General features: G+C 45.5%; 1 protein-coding gene across 2 annotated transcripts in view; it reads right to left on the reverse strand.

Moving 5' to 3' along the window:
* Positions 1 to 22,783, reverse strand: part of AGBL1 (AGBL carboxypeptidase 1) — a 935,290-nt gene that overhangs the window by 771,109 nt on the left and 141,398 nt on the right. For both annotated transcript variants that reach the window (XM_006072797.4, XM_045163819.1), the window contains one exon: positions 2,391 to 2,599. In XM_006072797.4, coding sequence (XP_006072859.4) covers positions 2,391 to 2,599 — 209 coding nt within the window. The remainder of the gene's footprint in view (positions 1 to 2,390; positions 2,600 to 22,783) is intronic.

Here is a 22,783-nt window from a genome sequence, read left to right on the forward strand (position 1 = left end):
ATGTACTCAGGTGGAGAGAAATTGGAAGGTGTCCAGAGAGAAGCAATGAGACAGATGAAGGGAGTACAGAGACTAATATGAAGACATTAAGCATTGTTTGGGCTTCCCTGGTAGCTTAGCTGGTAAAGAATCTGCCTGCAACACAGGAGAACTGGGTTTGATTCCTGGGTTGTGAAGATCTGCTGGAGAAGGGATAGGCTACCCACTCCAGTATTTGTGGGGTTCCCTGGTAGCTCAGCTGGTAAAGAATCTGCCTGCAATGTGGGAGGCCCAGGTTTGATCCCTGGGTTGGGAAGATCCCCTGGAGAAGGGAACAGCTACCCACTCCAGTGTTCTGGCCTAGAGCAATTCCATGGACTGCAAAGAGTTTCACACCACTGAGCGACTTTCATTTTCACTTTTCAAGCATTGTTTAGTCGCTAAGTCATGTCAGACTCTTTTGTGACACCATGGACTGTGGCCCGCCAGACTCCTCTGCCCATAGAATTTCCCAGGCAAAAATACTGGAGCAGGTTGCCATTTCCTACTCCAGGGAATCATCCAGATACAGGGATTGAACCCCATTTCTCCTGCATTGGCAGGCAGACTCTTTACCACTGAGTCACCAGGGAAGTCCAAATAAGAAGACAGAAAGGAACATAATGTGTGTGAAACAGCTGCTTTGGCCCCAACAGAGGGTGGGTGAACAGATGACGGGTACCTGGAAGACAGTCACATTATTCCTGGAGAACGTATAGGCAGCCTTGCATGATGGTGCCTGAGTGTGTGTGTTAGTCACTCAGTCCTATCCGACTCTTTGCGACCCCATGGACTGCAGGCCACCAAGGTCATCTGTCCATGGGATTCTCCAGGCAAGAACATTGGAGTGGGTTGACAGTGCCTTCTCAAGGGGCTCTTTCCAACCTAGGGATCAAACTCAGGTCTCCTGCCTTTCAGGCAGATAGATTCTTTACCATCTGAGTTACCAGGGAAGCCCACGATGGTGCTTACATTAGCCCTAATCAAGCGAAATTAAGGAATGTGTTAGTTGGTTGAAATCCAGGAAACCCTAGACACATATTCCACTGGGGCAGAGATCAGTGACAGCTTTCATAGGTGCTACTCCCTTTGCTTGGGATGTTCTTCCTCCTACACTTGGCATGACCGGCTCCCTCAATAATTCAAGTCTCAGCTTAGGTGTCACCCACCAAAAGATCTGACATCTCTAAGAGAAGACCTTCTCTCTGTCCATGCAGGAGTCACTGTGGGCCTGTGCCCTTCCTCTATTGATCCCACAGAGCAATATGAAATTATATGCCAGACTGAATCATTTGCTTCCTTAATGTCTGACTCTCTGCTGGAACATTTGCCCCCAAAGGTCAGGGATCTTGTCTATCACATTCACCGTGAGGTCCCAATAACTAATCGCTATTCCAATAAACACTCACCCTCATAAAGCAGTGAAGTCATGGCAGTACCCTGCTAAATGAGATGTGTCTATGTTAACTTATCCAGGCCATGTGGAAAACCTAGATTTTATCACTTTCGTCTTTTTTTTTTCTTTTTTAAGAAGAAGAAGGTTGAAACCCAGAGAGGTGGAGTCACTGCACAGCAGTAGGCGCCAGGCCTGAGATCTGAAGCCAGCTTCTCTAGCTTTAAAATCAGCACTAACACATGTATGTGGAATCTAGAAAAATGGTACGGATGAACCTATTTGCAGGGCAGGAATAGAGAAGCAGATGTAGAGAGCAGACGTGTAGACACGGGATGCGGATGAATCGGGAGATTGGGACTGAAGCATGTGCTCTGCCATGTGTAAAAAAATCCCTCTAGATTGGTAGAGGGAATCTGCTGAATAGCACAGGGAGCTTGCCTCGGTGCTCTGTAATAATCTAGATGAATGGAATGTGGGGATGAGAGGGAGGCTCAGGAGGAAGGGGACACATGTACACATATGGCTGATTCACTGTCGTACAGCAGAAAATAACACTGTAAAGCAACTATACCCCAGTAACAAAAAAGCAACGCTCTTGATCCCGGCACCACTCAGTGTGTACCCACTGTGCCTGCATGCTCAGTCACTTCAGTCGTGTCCAATTCTGTGTGATCCTATGGACTGTAGCCTGTCGGGGTCCTCTGTCCATGGGATTCTCCAGGCAAGAACACTGGAGTGGGTTACCACACCCTCTTCCAGGGGATCTTCCCGACCCAGGTGTACCCAATTAATATGTATAAATAAGTGAGTCAATCAATACACAAGTGAGTGAAGGAACCAGGATTTGAGTCCAGAACATCTGCCCAGAGCAAGAAGCAAGAAACATACTGAGATTTCCCAGCTCTGTGAAGGGTGAGTCCTAAATGACATCCTTCAGATGCCATCCAACTACAGAGGCAGTCCCCATGCAGATTACCTGTATGGTGCTGAAAAGGATCTCCATGCCCTGAGCTGCCAGGAAGGCCTCCCTGCCCGACCGGAGCTTGGCAATATGCTTGAGGCAGAGCAGAAGCGCCCGGCGGATCGGAACGAAGGAATTGGCCGTGTCGTGGCTGTGCCAATCCTGATGCAGCCTGAGCAAACTGGGGACGTAGCTTCTGTTCACTGCCCTGCGGCTGTTAGACTCTGAAACCAACAGGAAAAGGCAACATCAATCAAAGGCTCTCCTGTCTACACCCCCCTGAGGATGTCCCAGTGTGCGTGTGTGCTAAATCCTCTCAGTCATGTCAGACTCTTTGCAATCCTGCGGACCCTAGCCCACCAGGCTCCTCTGTCCATGGGATTCTCCAGGCAAGAATACTGGTGTGAGTTGCCATGTCCTCCTCTAAGAGATCTTCCCCTCCCACAAAATACTAATTAATCATAAAAGGATGATATTAATTTTCCAGTGTAGAAACTGGTATCCAGTGGTGGATATCAGCTTAATCAAGTGACCAGGGTCAACAACATCAGACAAGATGTACTGAGAAAGACACAGCATCACTTGAGTATCACTACTATGATATTCCTGAACCAAAATGCATAACCTGAACGTAACCACGAGGAAAATCAGCAAACCAAAGATGAGGGATATGCTGTAAATATCTGATCTACACTTTTCAAAAATGTCAAAGTAGTAAAAGGCCAAAAAAAAAAAAAAAGACCAAGGAATTCAGCTAACAAAGACCAAAAAGACATGACACAGGGATATATGTACACATGTAGCATAAAACTCAGTATTCAAAAAACTGAGATCATGGCATCCAGTCTCATCACTTCATGGCAAATAGATGGGGAAACAATGGAAACAGTGATAGCCTTTACTTTCTTGGGCTCCAAAATCACTGCAGATGGTGACTGCAGCCATTAAATTAAAAGATGCTTGCTCCTTGGAAGGAAAACTATGATCAACAGACACAGCATATTTAAAAGCAGAGACATTACTTTGTCAACAAAGGTCCATCTACTCAAAGCTATGGTTTTTCCTGTAGTCATGTATGGATGTGAGAGTTGGACTATAAAGAAAGCTGAGCACCAAAGAATTGATGCTTTTGAACTGTGGTGTTGCAGAAGGCTCCTGAGAATCCCTTGGACAGCAAGGAGATCCAATCAAACCATCCTAAAGGAAATCAGTTCTGAATATTCATTGGAAGAACTGATGCTGAAACTGAAACTCCAATACTTTGGCCGCTTGATGAGAAGAACTGACTCGTTGAAAAAGACCCGGATTCTGGGAAAGATTGAAGGCGGGAGGAGAAGGGGACGACAGAGGATGAGATGGTTGGATGGCATCACCGACTTGATGGACATGAGTTTGAGCAAGCTCTGGGAGATGGTGAAGGACAGGGAAGCCTGGTGTGCTGCAGTCCATGGGTTTGCAAAGAGTTGGATGGGACTGAGCAACTGAACAACAATAGCCAATTCATATTACCAGAAACTAACACAATACAACACAATAGCAAACCAACTGTACTTCAATAATTTTTTAAAAGATATGGCATGTAAGTACAATATATAATGATAATTTAGTCCCTGGACCAAAATTATTTTTTTTCTTTCCCTACATAAGGCATTAGTGAAGCAGTTGGTAAAGTCTGAATAAGGTGTTTAGATTAACCCAGTGCTGCTTGCATGCTGCGGAGAAGGCAACGGCAACCTACTCCAGTACTCTTGCCTGAAAAATCCCATGGACGGAGGAGCCTGGTGGGCTGCTGTCCATGGGGTCGCTAAGAGTCAGGCACGACTGAGCAATTTCACTTTCACTTTTCACTTTCATGCATTGAAGAAGGAAATGGCAACCCACTCCAGTATTCTTGCCTGGAGAATCCCAGGGACAGAGGAGCCTAGTGGGCTGCCGTCTATGGGGTCACACAGAGTCGGACATGACTGAAGTGACTCAGCAGCAGCAGCAGCAGCTTTCCTGCTGGCTCAATGATAAAGAATCCACCTGCAATGCAGGAGACCCGGGTTCGATTCTGGGTCAGAAAGATGCCCTGGAGAGAGGAATGGCTACCCACTCCAGTATTGCTTTCTGGAGAATCTCATGGACAGAAGAGCCTGTTGGGAGCCCATGAGGTCACAAAGACTGAGCAACTAGCACACTTAATTACACACTGTTTCTTCCCAGGTGGTTCAGTAGTAAAGAATTCACCTGCAGGGCAGGAGACCTGGGTTTGATCCCTGGTCGGGAAGATCCCCTGGAGAAGCATCCCTGGCGAAGGAGAAAGCAACCCATTCCAGTATTCTTGATGGGAAAATCACATGGACAGAGGAGCTTGGTTGGCTATAGTCCATGGGATTGCAAAGAGCGGGGCACAACTGAGAGACTGAGCATGCACCCACACATAGTATTATGTAAATGGATATTGTTGGATTTTGATAAGCTGTGCTTAGGTAAGTGAATATTCTTGTTTTTAGGAAATCCACAATTGTGAATGTCTATAACTTATTCTCAAATAGTTCAGAAAAAGGATAATTGAGTGTGGAGGAGAGAGAAGAAGGGAAGAGAGATTCACCAGATTTGCATTCCTCTTTCTGGAATCTCAGTGGACTTGGGGTATGGTCATTTGAGCAAACTATAAGACTCAATCCAAATGGAAAGGAAAGGACCCTGAGTGAGAGACATCATGTCGGGAAGGCTGTCGTGTGTAACAGATGTGTTGTGTGTTTTCCCAAAAGAGACTGGAAGCCAGGTTACATACTCAAGGGGCTGGCTCCATCTGGGAAAGGAATTCCTTGGATTCAAGCCACCCAACAAGAGACTGGACTCTTATGTGGTGACGAGCAACCTGGCACCAAAAATACCCAGACAGAGGTTGGAAGTCCACCCAGCAGGGAGGTGAGGATGGGGCTCCCTTACGTCCTTCAGGGAGCTGTAACAGTAAGATCTTACAGTGCCTTTCCCCTCTTCCACACCACAAGTGAAGTTTCTTTAAGTTTTTACATTGGAGTATAGAAAGTTACCAATGTTACCAATGTTGTGATGGTTATAGGTACATAGCAAAGGGACTCAGCCATACATATACGTGTATCCATCTCCCCCAAACTCCCCGCCCATCCAGGCTGCCACATCACACTGAGGAGAGCTCCCGGTGCTCTACAATATCGCTGTATAATGGAATTATTCAGTGGACACACTTGCTATATTTAAAACGGATATATAGCAAGTGTGTACATGTTGTTAGTTGAATGACTCTGCCTGAGAGTCTTATGGGAGGATAAGACCCCTCTGATTGATGTATGGTTTCTTCATTTTCTCAAGATACGGTCTTTTTTTTTTATATATATTACTTATTTATTTATTTATTTGGCACTAGTGGTAAAGAACCTGCCTGCCAATGCAGGAGATGGAACAGACACAGGTTCGATCCCTGGGTTGGGAAGACCCCCTTGAGAAGGGCGTGGAAACCCACTCCAATACTCTTGCCTGGAGAATTCCATGGACAGAGAAGCCTGGAGGGCTATAGTTCATAAGATCGCAAAGAGTAGGATCGGGGAAGGCAATGGCAACCCACTCCAGTACTCTTGCCTAGAAAATCCCATGGACAGAGGAGCCTGGTAGGCTGCAGTCCATGGGTTCTCAGAGAGTTGGACACAACTGAAGCGACTTAGCAGCAGCAGCAGCAAAGAGCGGGATACAACTAAAGTGACTTAGCATTTATTCATTTGGCGAAGTAAGTCTTAGTAGTGGCACTTCGGATCATTGTTGCAGCAGAAAGGCTCCGTAGTTGAGGCTTAGTTCCCCTGTAGCATGTGGGATCTTAGTTCCTCAACCAGGGATCGAACCCATGTCCCATGCGTTGCAAGGCAGATTCTTAATCACGGAACCACCAGGGAAGTCTCCTCAAGATATAGCTTAAATTATCTTTGAAGAAACAAAGGGGGAAGAACTGTCTAAGAGACTTCTCTCAACAGCACACATACTCCAGTGTTCATGTTAAACTCCTCACCCTACAGGGTCGGCAGACAACCAACTACTTGTGGATTAGTGTAGACCTTAGTAGGTGGGTAGATCCTCTCTGGATTCTGGTTCTCTCTGCCCTTGTCAACTAGGTGCCCTGTACAACTCTAACCAGCTGACTCTCAGGCACAACGGCCCATATCGTGCAGCTCTGCACTCTGACACTACATTTCTGCATTATCCATACTGTTCACACTGGTTTATAGACAATCTATGCTTTTGGCTGAGTGTGAGAGGGAGAGATCCCTTGTGCTGTTATTGGATAAGCAAAGTTTCAGCCCCGAGTCAGATTTTTCCCTAAGACCATGTAAATGCCCATGAGTGAAAAAAAATGACATGGAAATTGTGTTTTATTCCAGAAGGGTTTTCTCATAATGTTAATAGAATTCTCCTTTTATCCTGCTTGTTTGTCAAATTCTAAACTGTCAGGCTTGACTGAGCCCCACTGAGATTTTTTGACCCATTTGTGCAGTTGCTTTCTTTTTTTTTTCACTTTTCACAACATTTCATTTAGCCATGACCCTGAACTGAGAGCGATGAGCTTTATTCACTCTGTGATATATTTGTGGTGGACGGTTTAAATCACCTTCATTACCTCCTTTAATGAATTATTCTTTTGTATCAAAAATATTTCTCTTCTCGGCCGGTTGTGGCCACAGAGCACTGGAGTTCTTTGCTGCCTAAATGAGGTTCCAGCCTAGCCAATATCTGATGTTTAAAAGAAATTGAGGATTAAATAGGAGGCATTAAAGGAAAGTATCACCTGCTAAAAAGATGACGGAATGGCAAAAAGCAGTGCACAGAGGCCCCGTGGGCAGCGGGAGGTTAAGCATTTTTGTCTTTCATCTATTTTAAAAGTATGAGACTAACAATGTGTTATCTTCATGACCTTCATCTCCAGTTTTGTGGGGAGGGGGAGGGAGATACGGGGGTGGAAAAATCTTTAATTGTCTGAGAGAAAAAATCCCTTATCAGATCCCAATGATTTTATTCATGGTTTCCTGCTAATCTTCAGCAAGCTGTCCTGTTTACTAACATCGAGAACAGCTACACCTCTCCCGCACCCTCTACCCTAAATCAGCCAGTCTTTCTCTGGGGATGGCTCAGGAGCTTTGCAAAAGTCAATATGCATCTCAAACCCGACAAGAGGAGGGTCATCAAGCTGAACCAATGCAGAGAGGACCCAAAGAATGAAATGAGGGTGGCTGGGATCAGCAGTTTCCAGGAGCTCCAGAAGGTTTAGGGGGAAGACTGTGCTTCTCCTGGGGAGGCCAGATAGCAAGGAGAAGATGTGGGCTTTCATACGCTGTTTTGGGTGAGCTCAAGGTTTGAGGGCGGGCAGGTAAGGACCCCCCAACCTCCTTAAAACTGACAAGGTGCACTTTAGCCTGTTTACATAAATGGCTTCCTCCTAAGATTTTCTTGGGGGAAAAAAAGTTCCTGTTCTGTATTTTTTTTTTTTTTTTAATTTCTGAAATGGATTGGTTTATCTTAAGCTGATTGGAGGATGGATTGGAGTGGGCAGAGAGGACTTCTGAGAACCTTTAATTTAACAGTTCATCCTCAACTCCTAGGGCATCCCTGGTGGCTCAGAGGTAAAAAATTTGCCTACCAATACAGGAGATGTGGGCTCGATCCCCTGAGTCAGGAAGATCCCCTGAAGGAGGGAATGGCAACCCACTCCAGTATTCGTGCCTGGAGAATCCCCAGACAAGACCAAGGAGCCTGGCGGACTACAATCCATGGGGTCACAAAGAGTCAGACACAATTGAGCAACAGAGCACCCCAACTCCTACTTCATCCAAAGGTATTATGTCCTGTCTCCATCAGCCACTCCTTGGAGGCCTCCCGCTGAAAGTCTTCTCTGGCCAGTTTCCTGTGCCAAGCCCACATCCTGGTCCCCACCTCCCATTAACTCTCTTAAGTTTTACTATTTCTACCTACCTCTCCAGGTTTTATCCCCCTGATGTCTTATTTGTAGCTAATTCTCAGTCTAAAATGTGGTCTCATAATCTTCTTTTTGCTCTTCATTTCTTCATAGAAGTTCAAATGTTTTCTTTAGTACAGACCCCAATGATGCAGCAGATTTTTATACTCAGGAAAAAAAACAAACAAATGAAAAAGAAAGGGAATATGCCAAGATATCCATAGTACTTATGAGGGAGGAAGATATTGATGATTCAATTTGCTGTGGATTTTTTAGCCTCAATTTACACTTCTCTGTAGTTTTTATTCTCCACGTCATCTACAATGAACCTTAACGAGAGGAAAAAGATAGGTTATGCTTTGACAGGAAGTCCATAGACTATATGCCACATCATAAATGTTTGTGGGCAGGACAGGCAGTCCCCAGGTTGCCATAGCAACCAATGCACCTTTTTGGTCTTACCCCATCCCTTTCAAAAGTGAATTATCTACCTCGCCCCTGAAGGTATTTGAGATCATGATCATCTCTATAAAGATGTTTGTCTTTTAACAAGAAAGCTCAGAAACCTTTAAGACTCAAAACCTGGATTTCTCATGGGGAATTTCTATGCCAGGACAGGCTGGTAGAGAAGTAAGTGCCTGATGAGCCAGATTATTATACCTGCAAGCAGCCCAGCACTCTGCTACTGTTATTTGGCAAAACCAGAGGAGATTTCCATGGATGCTCTTTGTTCACCATGTCTGAGAATTTTATCACCTCTTTAGGGAAAAGTGATGACTCGAAGCAGAGGAAAGGTGGGAACCTGCAGTAGAAGAATGAGCTGCACGCTTTCACAGCCACAGCTCTAGGAATGAGACACACGAATCAGTGCAGAACTCCAAACCCACCTTAACCATCATTGTATGCTCCTCACTGCCTCGCTGGGCAGACCCTTCAGCTTTCTTTATGGATTCCATGCACAAGGCCATGACCCCCACTGCTTTCTAACTTTGTGACCTTGAGCATGTTACTTGACAGCTCTCATCGCTAAGACTTAAAAAAAAAAAGAAACAAGCAAACCTAATAACAATCTCCTCCTTGAGAATTGTTGAGAAAATTAAATGAGGTAATATATATAAAGTAGATAGCTCAATGCCTGGAATGCAATAAGCACTCAGTGGGCTAAATTGCTTCAGTCGTGTCCGATTCTTTGCAACCCTGTGGACTGTAGCCTGCAAGGTTCCTCTGTCCATGGGATTCTCTAGGCAAGAATACTGGAATGGGTTGCCATGCCTTCTTCCAGAGGATCTTCCTGACCCAGGGATCCAACCCAGGTCTCCTGCATTGCAGATGGGTTCTTTACCATCTGAGCCCACCAGGGAAGCCCATAATCATGATAAGCATTATCTATTTAAAATTCCAATACTTTGCTCCACATGAGGTGAAGAGCTGACTCATTGGAAAAGACCCCAATGCTGGGAAAGAGTGAAGGCAGGAGGAGAAGGGGACGATAGAGGATGAGATGGTTGGATGGCATCACCAACTCAAAAGACATGAGTTTGAGCAAGCTCCAGGAGATGGTGAAGGGCAGGGAAGCCTGGCGTGCTGCAGTCCGTGGGGTCACAAAGAGTTGGACACAACTGAGCAACTGAACTACAACAACAATTTATTATTTCAACTGGCCCTCTGTAATTTTGGACATCAAACTGTCAAATGCGCAGGACATGAACACATTCCTTTGGACAGCCTCAGGCAAGAACAGGAGCCCCAGGGTCACATAGCTGCTGATCTGCATTTTGACTGTACCAGCTGCATAACCTTGGGTAAGTTGCTAAGCCACTCTGGACTACATTTCCATTATCTGCAAATATTAAAGCAAGATAAAAAGGAAACAATGACAGCATCAACCTTACACATCCGTTATAAAGAATGAATACACAGTGCAGCCCCTGGAACCACATATGTGCTCAATAAAAGCTCAAGAGGATGTGCTCGAACAAAAACCCTTTCCCCATATGGATTCCACTCAAACTTCACATGTATTTCACCAGTGAGAATAGCCCAAGCAAAAGTTTCAAAAGAAGTAAAATTGATAACCAGAGTCCTTCAATCCCCATGTAATGTAATTGACTTCTTACCCCAAATGGCCATCCCTTTTACATAGCTGCCTTAGACACCCCAAAAGACATGCTGAGGATCACTTCCCAGTGTTATCCCAGGACCCCTTACAGACAATGTCCATAATGTAGACCTTAAGGAACTATAAGTAGTGCTCTCTCTGGAAAAATTTACCCCAGTTGGGTCCCATTACTAAAGCTTTTTTAGAGGACTCGTTAGTGTTGTGAGATCTTCTTGATTGATAATGGTTAACTGTTCAATAACTCATCCTTGCTTTTGATATGCACATATATGAGTAAGAATATATACCAGGATTCCAGGCCCCCACCATTCTTGAGAACAGAAATCATGTTCAACCATACAGCATAGTAGGACATCACGCTCACAAGAAATTCTTGCCCAGGAAGACTAAATAGATTTATTAAACAGCTTGATTTCCTTTTGTTTCAGGAACTTCATGGAAATTCATTCATATGAACTATTGGCAATTCAGCTAGCCCTTTTCAGAAAAGTGATCCTCTTCTCAGAAGAGAAGACCACTCGCTGGGCTCATCAAACAAACCTTCCTCCCCAAGGTTTGCTTCCAAACCCTCTCGTCCCTGGATCCCCCAGACCAGAGCAATTACATCACAAACACTGCCTGATCTGCATCAAGACCCCATATGGAAAGATCTAGTTGGAGCCACAGAACTCACACTGTGTAATATCTTGCCCTAGATCTCCCCCTTTCGAGATATTACTACAACCCAAGATAACGGTGACCTTAACTACAACTAACAGATGCTTTTAGCGGTCTTTTCATGGAGTCAACTTAGAAGATGTTTCTGGACAAAGCAGGCTTTTACCAAGCCTTCTAAGTCCTGTACATGAACAAAAGCTGCCTCTTTACCACTTTAACACCAGTTAAAATTACTGAATATTTATTTACTGACTGTTTCCTCTGTGCTCAGCATTGGGCTAATCAGCCTACATGATCATCTCATTTGTCTCATGGAAATGCTTGAAGATGAGCATTATTTGCCTCCTCTTACAAATGAAGACACAGAGGCTGAGAGAAGTTAAATAACTTATTTAAGTCCTGAGAGCTTGTAAATGGCATATGGAGAATTCAAATGGAATCCCCCATCTGCCTCCAAAGCTGACAACCCACATTGTTATCCCCAAAGCTCTGATGCTGGTTTGCAGAGATTACACTGCTTTGCATTCAGATAAAGACCCTTCATGGTTACCAGGAGAAGCAGCTTCCTGCAGAAGGTTTCTGAAAGGCCAAAGGAGATAAAGTCAGCAGAACACCTGAGGTGCTTGAGGGGCGTGGCTATCCGCCAAATCTAACCTCGCTCAGCCCCTCCACCCAATCACCCTCCAGCATCTTCTCTGCTACCTCCCAGGCCCCTAAATTGTGATGAGAGTTGATTTTTTTTTTTTTTCAAACTGGAGTATAATTGCTTTGGGCTTCCCAGGTGGCGCAAGTGGTAAGAACCTGCCTGCCAAAGCAGAAGACATTAGAGATGGGGGTTCCATCCCTGGGTTGGGAAGATCCCCTGGAGGAGGGCATGGCAACCCACTCTAGTATTCTTGCCTGGAGAATCCCATGGACAAAGAAGCTTGTCAGGCTACAGTTCATAGGGTCACAAAGAGTCAGACACGACTGAAGCAACTTAGCGCACACACACACAAAATTGCTTTACAACATTGTGTTAGTATATGCTGTACAACAATGTGAATCAGCCACAGGTATGTATATATCCCCTCGCTCTTGAACCTACCTCCATCCCACCCCCTAAGGTCATCACAGAGCATCAAGCTGAGCTCCCTGTGCTATACAGCAGCTTCCCACTAGCCATCTGTTTTAAACACGGGAATATACAGATGTCAGCGCTGCTCTCTCAGTTCATCCCACTCCCCCCACCAACTCCCCGTGCCCCCGTGCCCACATGCCTGTTCTCTGTGTCTGTACCTTTATTCCTGCCCTGGAAAAAGGCCTATCAGTACCATTTTTCTAGATTCCCTATGTGTGTGTTAATATATGATGTTTGTTTCTCTCTCTCTGACATACTTCAGAGAGCTGATTTTTTATAGGAAACTCAAAGTTTGTGCACTCAATGTGCTAAGTCGCTTCAGTCATGTCCGTCTCTATGTGACCCTATGGACTGTAGCCCCCCAGGCTCCTCTGTCCATGGGATTCTCCAGGCAAGAATTCTGCAGCATGTTGTCATTGCCTTCCTCCAGGCGATCTTTCTGACCAAGGTATGGAACTTGGGTCTCCAGCATTGCAGGCAGATTCTTTACCACATGAGCCACCAGGGAAGCCCAGGAAGGTTTAAGGAGCCAAACAAACAGCCGATAGTTCTTGTGGTCACTGCAGGGGATGTTCAAGAGCCGTCCTGACACCTAGCAGTGATGCCCTGAGGCCAGCCCCTATGTCAGGCCCAGGAGGTGAGTGTAGGGCTTCTGAGGAGAGGAGGGGTCAGCTTTCAGCCTCCTCTGGCGGCTGCATAGACGCTCCCCCACAAAGGAGAAGCTATGATATATGTATTGAAACATAACTAATCTTAATGCCAGAAGTAATGGAAATTATACTCCATTATCTTTAGCTCAAATAAGAATAATGATATTGAATTAGCTTGCAGGTATTTTCTTTTTATCTTTGTAAAATAGATACATTTTAGTAAACCTGGCTGTAAAGTAAATTTGGATTTTAAGCAAATCTTGTTTTCCCATTACCTGCCTTTTGAAAATTGAAGATGCTTTTCCTAAGCTTCAGTAAGAGTGGCTGAAAAGGGTAAGAAAACACCCTTCATAGTATTGTTTTTAAATCTAGACTCACTCACTGTTGGTTAGGTTGTTTTGTTTGTTTTTATCACCAACTCCTTCTAATACCTTTCCATAGATACATTCCCAAGCTGGAGAACTTTTTCCACTCTTGAGAAAACCTCAGAAGTTATATCTGCCTCTTCCTGCACACACCCAGTGCTTCCTCTGGTCCATCAAGCGTGCCACGTCCAAGTGTCAGGATGTACTGCTACAGAGGAAGGGACGACTAATAAGGATATACTCCAGACCCTAAACTGCCCCACCACTTCCCTGAACTCCATATGATGAAGCCATCTCTTCTTGTACTTTATCAATTCTCAGACATTTTTTTTTCACATTTTAAGCTGTTCCAAATTTAAGGTGCTTCTAACTAACGATGGTATTTCAATGGCAACTGGCAGCATTCTTTTTCTCTCAGTGGCATGTACAAATGGTGCTTCTTATAGTCAATTACATCTTCGATTTGAGGAAGCAGGATTAATTCTTCAGTATCTAGTTTGAAAATTTTCTAAAAGGAGCTGGTTCCCAGCAAGCGGTGATCACATGAGGGCTTTGCTCAGCAAATGCAAATAAGCGGAGACAACTTGTCCCGAAAGCCAGACCTTGCTGTGACGAGGCAGGCAGTAAATCATCAGCTAGAACCATACTCCTACCCCTAAACCCCAGACACCACTCCTCATTCATTCAACAAACACTGCTAACAACTGCTGTGTGCCAGTATGTGCCGGACACCACCGTAGGCCTTGGTGATATCTCAGCAGGAAATGAGATGGACCAAGTCTCTGTTCTAAGGGGTTTATATTCCCATGGGGGGATTGGGGGAGATTCAAATGGGCAAGAGCTGTGCTGTGCTTACTCACTCAGTCGTGTCCGACTCTTTGTGACCCCATGGACTGTAGCCCGCCAGGTTCCTCTGTCCATGGGTTCTCCCGCCAAGGATACTGGAGTGGGTTGCCATGCCCTCCTCCAGGGGATCTTCCCAACCCAGGTATTAAACCCAGGTCTCCCACATTGCAGGTGGATTCTTTACTGTCTGAGCCACCAGGGAAACCCAAGAATACTAGAGTGGGTAAGCCTATCCTTTCTCCAGGGGATCTTCCTCACCCAGGAATCAAGTCAGGGTCTCCTGCATTGCATACAGATTCTTTACCAGCTGAGTTACCAGGGAAGCCCTCAAATAGGCATACACAGACACAGATTAGGTAAATTCAGATAATGACAGTGAAAATTAAATAACGAGGAAATTTTTTGGATGGCCCAGTTGCTAAGACTCCCCGCTTCTAATGCAGGAGGTCTGGGTTCGGTCCCTGGTCAGGGAACTAGATCCCATAAGCTGCAATTAAGAGTTCACATGCCCCAAAGAATATTGAAGATCCTGCATGCTGCAACTAAGACTCAGCATAGTCAAAAAAATTAAAATTAAAAAATAATAATAAAATAATGATTCTAGAGGGACTGGGTAGGGTAGCTATTATAGATCGGTGGTCGGGGCAGCCCTTTGAGGGGGACATTAGCACTGAGACCAGAATGTAGGAAGGAGTCAGGATGCAGACATCCAAGTACAGAAAATTCTAGCAATCTTGAGATCAGAGCAAGTGGCTAAGCCCAAATTTGGTGAGTGCAAATAACAAAAAGCCTAGAAGCTAAAGGCAGGTGAACAAAGTGAGGGGAAGGCAATAGGAGATGACTGAAAAGAAGGGCGGGTGTCAGAGGGCGGGGCCCCCACCACTTGACATTCCTCACAGGGGGTTGTGCAAGTTCAGGTCAGGGGAGGGATGGATATGTCAGGTAGATTTTCTCACTCTCCTTTCTATTATTTATTTTTGACATCTCTGCAAGAAAGCCCTTAGGAATGAACATCTTTGTCCAGACCTAAAATTTCCCAGGAGTTTTCCTATCCATCCAGAGTTTTCTTCTGAATTTGGATTCTTATTACCTGCTAAGTCCTAAGACAAACCATTATCTCTTCTGGGTCGTTGTTAGTAACCTTCCTCCTAGTTTCATTTTGCCATTTCCATGTTCAGCTCATCAGAAGCTGACACTTAAAGAAGAAAGCCAGAATTATACCTGGAAGGAGAAACACAGAGCACCCGCCTTTCTCCGTCAATGGATGCAGGAGACACCTGTCTGCCGTGGCCTTGCCAGCGTCCAACCAGAGTGAAAACAAGCACTGTGGGCTGCAAGAAAAAAAATCTGCACGGCGGTGCAAAGGTCATATGCAAATTGGTTCACGCAGCATCATGCCTCCATGCCTCCACATGCGCAGAAGACAACAGCTAAGAGCTGAGTCTCCCTGCTGCTGGCGTGCCACCCTTTGGCCTGATGACACCCAATAGCACAGTGCTGTGAAATCCCACAGCATGCCTGAGCCTCCTGTGTCCTCGTTTAAACTCTACCCTATCACCTGTATATTACAGATGTGAGAATTGGGCCATATGGAAAGCTGAGCATGGAAGAATTGATGCTTTTGAACTGTGGTGCTGGAGAAGACTCTTGAGAGTTCCTTGGACTGCAAGCAGATCACATCAGTCCATCCTAAAAGAAATCAACCCTGAATGTTCATTGGAAGGACTGATGCTGAAGTTGAAGCTGCAGTACTCTGGCCACCTGATGCGAACAGCTGACTCATTTGAAAACCCCCTGATGCTGGGAAATATTGAGGGGCAGGAGGAGAAGGGACGACATAGGATGAGATGGTTGGATGGCATCACTGACTCGATGGACATGAGTTTGAGCAAACTCCAGGAGATGGTGAAGGACAGAGGAGCCTGGCGTGCTACAGTCCCTGGGGTCACAAAGAGTCCAACACAACTGTGACTGAACAACTATCATCTATCACCTGTAATCCTTCCAGTCCCCTCTCCTACCACCTGGAAGGTGCCAGCAGCAGCCTTCTCCTTGGCCCCATGCTTCCTTCTCCCTGCCACTGCTCAACACATCTTACTAAAATGCAAACTCAGATGCTCTCATCCTCTGCCAGAACAATGTAACAGCTCAGGGAAATCCGGAAGGTCTGTGGATGCCAACAGGGTCCTGATGTTCTCTGGGTCTCCTTGAATGGATAGGAGAGGTTGCCAGGCTGTGCGCCCCTGGAACTCAGGGGTGTGTGTTAGTCCCTCAGTCGTGCCCAACTCTTTGCGACCCCATGGACTGGAACCCACGTGGATACTCTGTCCATGGGATTCTCCAGGCAAGAATATCGGAGTGGGTTACCATTCCCTTCTGCAGGGGATCTCCCCAACGCAGAGATCAAACCCAGGTCTCCCGCATTGCAGGCAGATTCTTTACTGTTTGAGCTACCTGGGAAGCCCCAGAATTAAGGGGAGGGGCTGAGAAGGAGGCTGAGTGGGGCCTCTGACCCCCACTTCCACCAGGGCAGCTCCACTGCCAGCTGTTTACATGCAATAGTTCTGCCAAGGTATTTAAAACAGTTTTATTTCATTTTTTAAAAAGATTTGTTCTTTGATGTGGACCATCTTTAAAGTCTTTGTTGAATTTGTGATGAGGTTACTTCGACTTTATGTTTTCTGGGTTGTTTTTTGTTTGGTTTGGTTTGGGGTTTTTTTGGCACTGACACATGTGGGATCTTAGCTCGCTGACCGGGGATCAAACCCTCACCCCCTGCACTGGAGGGCAAAGTCTTAACCACTGGACCACCAGGGAAGTCCCTAAAACAGTTTTATTTCTTTAAAAGATTTGAACTGCTCTGGGAGTGAAACAGAGGGATGGATTTCAGTCCCAGTGTACCGAGGGCACATCACACAATCTTAGGCAAATCAGCAGTCCTCTTTCAACCTCAATGCTTTGTCTATAGAACAGTTTTCCAGCCTCCACTATTGATATTTGGGTCTGGAGAAGGCCATGATGCTGGGAAAGATGGAAGGCAGAAGGAGAAGAGGGAGACAGAGAATGAGGTGGTTGGATGGCATCAACAATTCAATGGACTTGAACTTGGGCAAATTCTGGGAGATATTGAGACCTGGCATGCTGCAGTCCATGGGGTCCCAAACAGTTGGGCATGACTTGGCGAATGAACAACAATATTATGTCTTGGGGTAGGGTGGGGGAGAGCTGCCCTGTGCATTGCAGGATGTTTAGAAGCATCCCAGTCTCTACTCACGTGATGCCAGGAACACCCCCACTCCCTGCAGATGTAACAACTAAAAATGTCTCCAGACCTTATTATTAATAAATGTTCCCCTGGGACAAATCACTCACTTTGAGAGCTGCTCTAGAAGACTTAAATATTTGCCTGTCTTGCAGGACTACAGTAAGCATTAAATGAGATAATATATGAAAAAGTACTTGGCAAACTGCTCTTATTAGACGTCTGTAGGAAGCAGCTGACTTACAACCTGACAAATGCAAATAATTGTACACTCAATCCTGAATGTGATGAGAAAGACACCGTGCACGTTCAGAGCCCTGAGATGTTTATCTTTTTGTCTATCTCTTTAAATCTTTGTGATACTTTATCTCTGTCAATCCATAGCCAGTTATTCATTATGTCAGGGTGACACGAATTCTAAAATCCAGAATATTTAGAGCTCAGCAATCCTGGATGTTAACCCCTGCTTCCCCAGAATGAAAATAAAGTACTTTTAAGGGCATGTGGATCAACTCAGAAGGCCTGTTCTTCTGTGTTCATCTATTACTTACTTCTTGTATTGGAAAAATCAAAAAGCTTACAGGAGGAAGACAGACAGTAAAAACAACTCTGTATCATTCAGTGCTGAGGCAGATGCTGGGAGACGGGATGACATTTCAACAGGAGTTATGCTCATGTGTGACCCATTTCTGAAACTCAGTATTCCTCAAGTGGTACTGATAATAAAATGAGAGTTGATCTTTATAGAGACAGACTAAGATCTAGCACTATGCTCCCGCGATGAGCACATCAACTTGCTTGTTGTTGTTGTTATTTTTTAGTCGCTAAGTCGGGTTTGATTCTTTGCAACCCTGTGGGCTGTAGCCTGCCAGGTTCCTCTGTCCATGGGATGCTCTAGACAAGAATACTGGAGTCGGTTGCCAGGCCTTCCTCCAGGGCAGCTTCCCAATCCAGGGATTAAACCAGGGTTTCCTGCATTGCCGGCAGATTCTGAGCCACCAGGGAAGCCCACCACTTTGTTTAAATCTTACTAATTATCCTTGGAGGGTATCATCTTCCCTGCTTTACCAGTGGGGAAATTATAGCACAGAATCTTGACAGAACCCACCCAGTGTGGCCACGATTTGAGTTCAGTCTGTTGAGAGCCAGCATTGAGACCATCGTACAAACACTCTTCTCCATCGTGTTTCATCCTTCTAGCAAGTAAGAGGTTTGAGCTTTCAGCAAACACAGGCTACCTTCACACATGACCCAGAGCCTCCCTGAACACATTTGCAGTGTTGTCAAAGCAACATCACGGCTCAAATCTACAGTCAGATAATCAGGCAGAGGGAAAGCACTAGAGGGAAAAGCAGGTCTTTAATGCTGGAGAAAAGGATCATCTGAAAACACAGCCAGCCTCCTTCTCGGGTGTGAGAGCCAGAATGGTTGCAGTCTTATTAAAACAATATATTCTGCAGACAACAGTTTTATGTCAAGCAGAGAAAATACATGACCACAGTCCACAGTTCTGTTATACCCCGTGTGGGTGCCTGGAACACCCTGGCCACCTCGGGAAGGTGGTTTACCATCCTGCCCATACTAACAGGGCTTCCCAGGTGAGGCTAGAAGTAAAGAGTCCTCCTGCCAATGCAGGAGATGCAAGGGATGAGGGTTCAATCCCTAGATCAGGAAGATCCCCTTTAAGAGGGCATGGAAACCCACTCTAGAACTCCAATGCACAGAGGAGCCTGGCGGGCTACAGTCCATGGGGCCACGATAGTCGGACACGATTGAAGCAACTTAGCACACACCATACTAACAGTCTAAATTCCAATGAAAGCTGACCCTCCTCACTTAATTAGGTTAAGTTTAATTGCTTCATTAGTCCTCTTAGTCCCAAGAGCCTCAAAAGTTACTTGACTAGGACTAAGGAGGAAGATAACAATTTTGCATCTCTCGGCCAAACTGGAGGAGCTCTTCCTTAGGACCAGCACACAGTAAAAATGAGCGTAGTTTTCCAACCCTCCTAAAGGATTCATCTGTCCAACTTTAAATTATAATCCCTGACAATTTACTGAGTTCTGAAAGTGCCTCATGAGAATATTTACTTCGGAGGTTCATAAGCTTCATTCCTTCAAACCCTAAGGAACATCCGTGGAAGCTTCTCAGTGTCAGTCAAACGGGCCAGGAAAAGGAGAGGTGACAAGGGCGAGGTCAGGCTATGATTCACTGGGCTCTCCCACTTCTGCTCCTGTTTCATCTGCTTTAGATGTGTCTTCTCCTCAGAAGAGGGCTTCCCAGGTGGTGCAATGGTGAAGAATCCGTCTGCCCATGCAGGAGATGCAGGAGACGTGAGTTTGATCCCTGGGTTGGGAAGTTCCCCTGGAGAAGGACATGGCTACCCACTCCAGTATTCTTGCCTAGAGCATCCCACGGACAGAGGAGCCTGGCGGGCTGCAGTCCACAGGGTCGCAGGGAGCCAGACGCGACTGAGCACACAGCAGGCACACTCCTCAAAAGACTTCCTTTAAAAAAAATTGTTTCTTCTACTAAAGCACTCTCAAACCACTCAATCTGTATAACCCTCCCGTTTCTGGAAAATGAAACTGAGTCACATACAATGACAAAGAACTGATTAAAGGTCATCTGCCCATCAGCCAAGTCCAGGTTTCCTTGGCTCCAAGTGGGAGGCGGGAATCATCCTTGAAATGGGAAGATTTTCTGCTTTGAAGGTAGGCACAACTAAGTTCAAATCTTAGTTCTCCACTCACTACTTATGGGATCTTGGGGGAAAGCATTAACCTCTCCTAAGGACAACTTCCTCATATGTAAACTGGAAATATAAAATATGCGACAAGGGCCAGTGCTCTGTAATTAATAGTTACAATCATTATTCATTGAAGGTATTCTAACAATAATTCCCTTCCCACTGCCCACCTTCCTGCCCCCTTCCTCGAAGGCTGGCAGTGAACAGCTCATGAAACATATTATTAAATGGGATGTGGGATGCCTGTGAACCACGGGAAGGCAGGTGGACATCTTCCTTAAGTGAGTAAGATACAGGAAAATACAGGTTATCACGGGGGTTCAAGAGAGATGGGGAAAGTAACTTGCAGAATTTGCTGCCGTTGACCAGAGGCATCCCTCAAAAGAGCTGCTCGAGATGCCAGATGCCCCCGCCCGCAGTAAGTCTCTCTCAATCACGCTGACCTCACCTCGAGAGCAACAAATTCCCGCAGCTTTTCCAACCCCAGGTTCCGCTCACCCTGCCTTCTTTCTCGCAGCTCCCTTAAATGATGGCTGAGCAAATGCCTCCGAGACCATCTTCAGCTAATTTCCTTCAAGACATGCAAGCTGCTAAAGCTGGAAAGCACAGATAGTGTGGAATAGCAAATATGGCCAAAATTAGATTAAAATAAACTCCTGATAAACAAATTACTCACTGAAAATAAATATTGGACTAGCGCGACCAAGATAACTAAAAGAACAGCACCACCACATGGCAGAAAGAGGAACTACAGGGGCTGCCTTTTGTGGCCAGCGCCGATCAGCTAGCTCCCCCAAATAGGGGAAAAAATTTTCCCCAAACTAGGCGGTAAAAAATCACTCAAAAAAAAAAGAGCCAAGGGGGAAAAAATACCAAGTTGAATGCGGCATGACGTATTAGAGGTCTAGAAGCCCTCCCGGTCTTGTCCCCTTCTCCTCTCGCTCACTGCATCGTTCACCAGCCTCACAGCAGATTCTGGCCTCTAGGGCAGCCACGTGTATGTGTTGGGCACCCCTCACTGGGTCCCCTTCAGATGCTTGTATGGGATGGACCAGGGACTTTCTCAACTAAATGCCAGACGCGACCACAAAAAAAACGAATAAAAAATCCTAATACTTAGAAAGCATTTAACTTCCTTTCAGCTTTTGATTTTACCTTCTTTGGGCTAAATAAACCTACCCTCTTTGGTATCTATCCTTGGTATGCACAGGGCTCAGGTTTCAGGGGTCTACAGCAGATAAGCTCTGCAGTCCACAAGCTGTGTGCATTACTTAAGCTCTGCAGGCCTCAGTTTCTATACCTGTGAAATGGGTATGAGGAGACCTCCTTGCTAGGCAACATGCATATACATAGTTAATGACACTCAAGCCAGTCAATGAATGGTAGATATCTGTACTATCATGTCCATCCCACTCTGTGCTGGCTGTAGCTTGCTAGTCCAGATTCACACAAAGTCCATCACAGCCGTCCATCCCAGTGTGACAAATGCAAAAATCTATCCATATTATCTGAAGTTCATTTCTGGATCATCACAAAATAGCCCGGCTCGCTTCTGCAGTCGTTATGGTAGCAGAAGGCACACCCGGTCTGTAATGGCACCCCAGTGCAATTCTTTCCAGGGGTAGGAATCGGGCTGGGCTCTTCATTAAGGTATATTGAAAGCAGGTATATGAGGCTTAAGTCAGGAAATAAGAATTCTTCCTCAGTTAACACTGCGTTACAGCAGCGGTCCCCACCCTTTTTGGCATCAGGGACTGGTTTCAGGGGAGGGGGATGGTTTCCGGATGATCCAAGTGCACTACATTTATTGCGAATCTTATTTCTAGTATTATTATGTCAGCTCCACCTCAGGTCATCAAGCGTTAGATCCCAGAGGTTGGGGACCCCTGTGCTCGAGTTTCTCTGGGCACAGCTCAGTGAGAGGTGTGGGGGCTATAATAGGGACCCCAGCCCCCATGGAGGTATACCCTGCAGGAAAAACACACACATACATGCACAGAAACACATACACACAGACTCATATGCAAAAATGCAGGAATCATTGATTGCAGATAGTTGGTTCTTACAAGTATGCATGCACGTGTGACTTCAGTCATGTCCGACTCTTTTCAACCCCATGGACTCTAGCCCACCAGGCTCCACTGTCCATGGGATCGTCCAGACAAGAATACTGGAATGGGTTGCCATGCCCTCCTCCAGGGGATCTTTGCAACCCAGGGATCGAACCCGAGTCTGTTGCATCTCCTGCATTGGCAGGTGGGTTTTTTACCACAGGCACCACCTGGGAACCCCCAAAATGAGGAGGGGGGTGAATAAAACCAATAGTTTTTTGGGGGGATCTAGACAACAAATTGTATTATAATCATCCAATTCATTAAGAAACTGGATCTTAATTATTCCAACCACTAAAAAGAAATGGTAATTATGTGATGTGACAGACATGCAAATTATTGCTATAATGGCCACCGTAATATACAGAGGTAGCAAATCAACATTGTTACATGTATACAATGTTAAGTGTCACATATATTTCAATTTTAGAAAAGATTAATAGTATCCTAGGTTCTCAGGGAGCCCTATATTTTCATGAATGTGTCTCAGAGGCCACCTTAAGGCAAGAATCGTTGGGAAATGGACAGAGAGCGCTCTCAGCTCTCTACTCAAAAAAAAAAAAA

This window comes from Bubalus bubalis, chromosome 20 (assembly GCF_019923935.1).
Source record: "Bubalus bubalis isolate 160015118507 breed Murrah chromosome 20, NDDB_SH_1, whole genome shotgun sequence".
Lineage (NCBI taxonomy): Eukaryota > Metazoa > Chordata > Mammalia > Artiodactyla > Bovidae > Bubalus > Bubalus bubalis.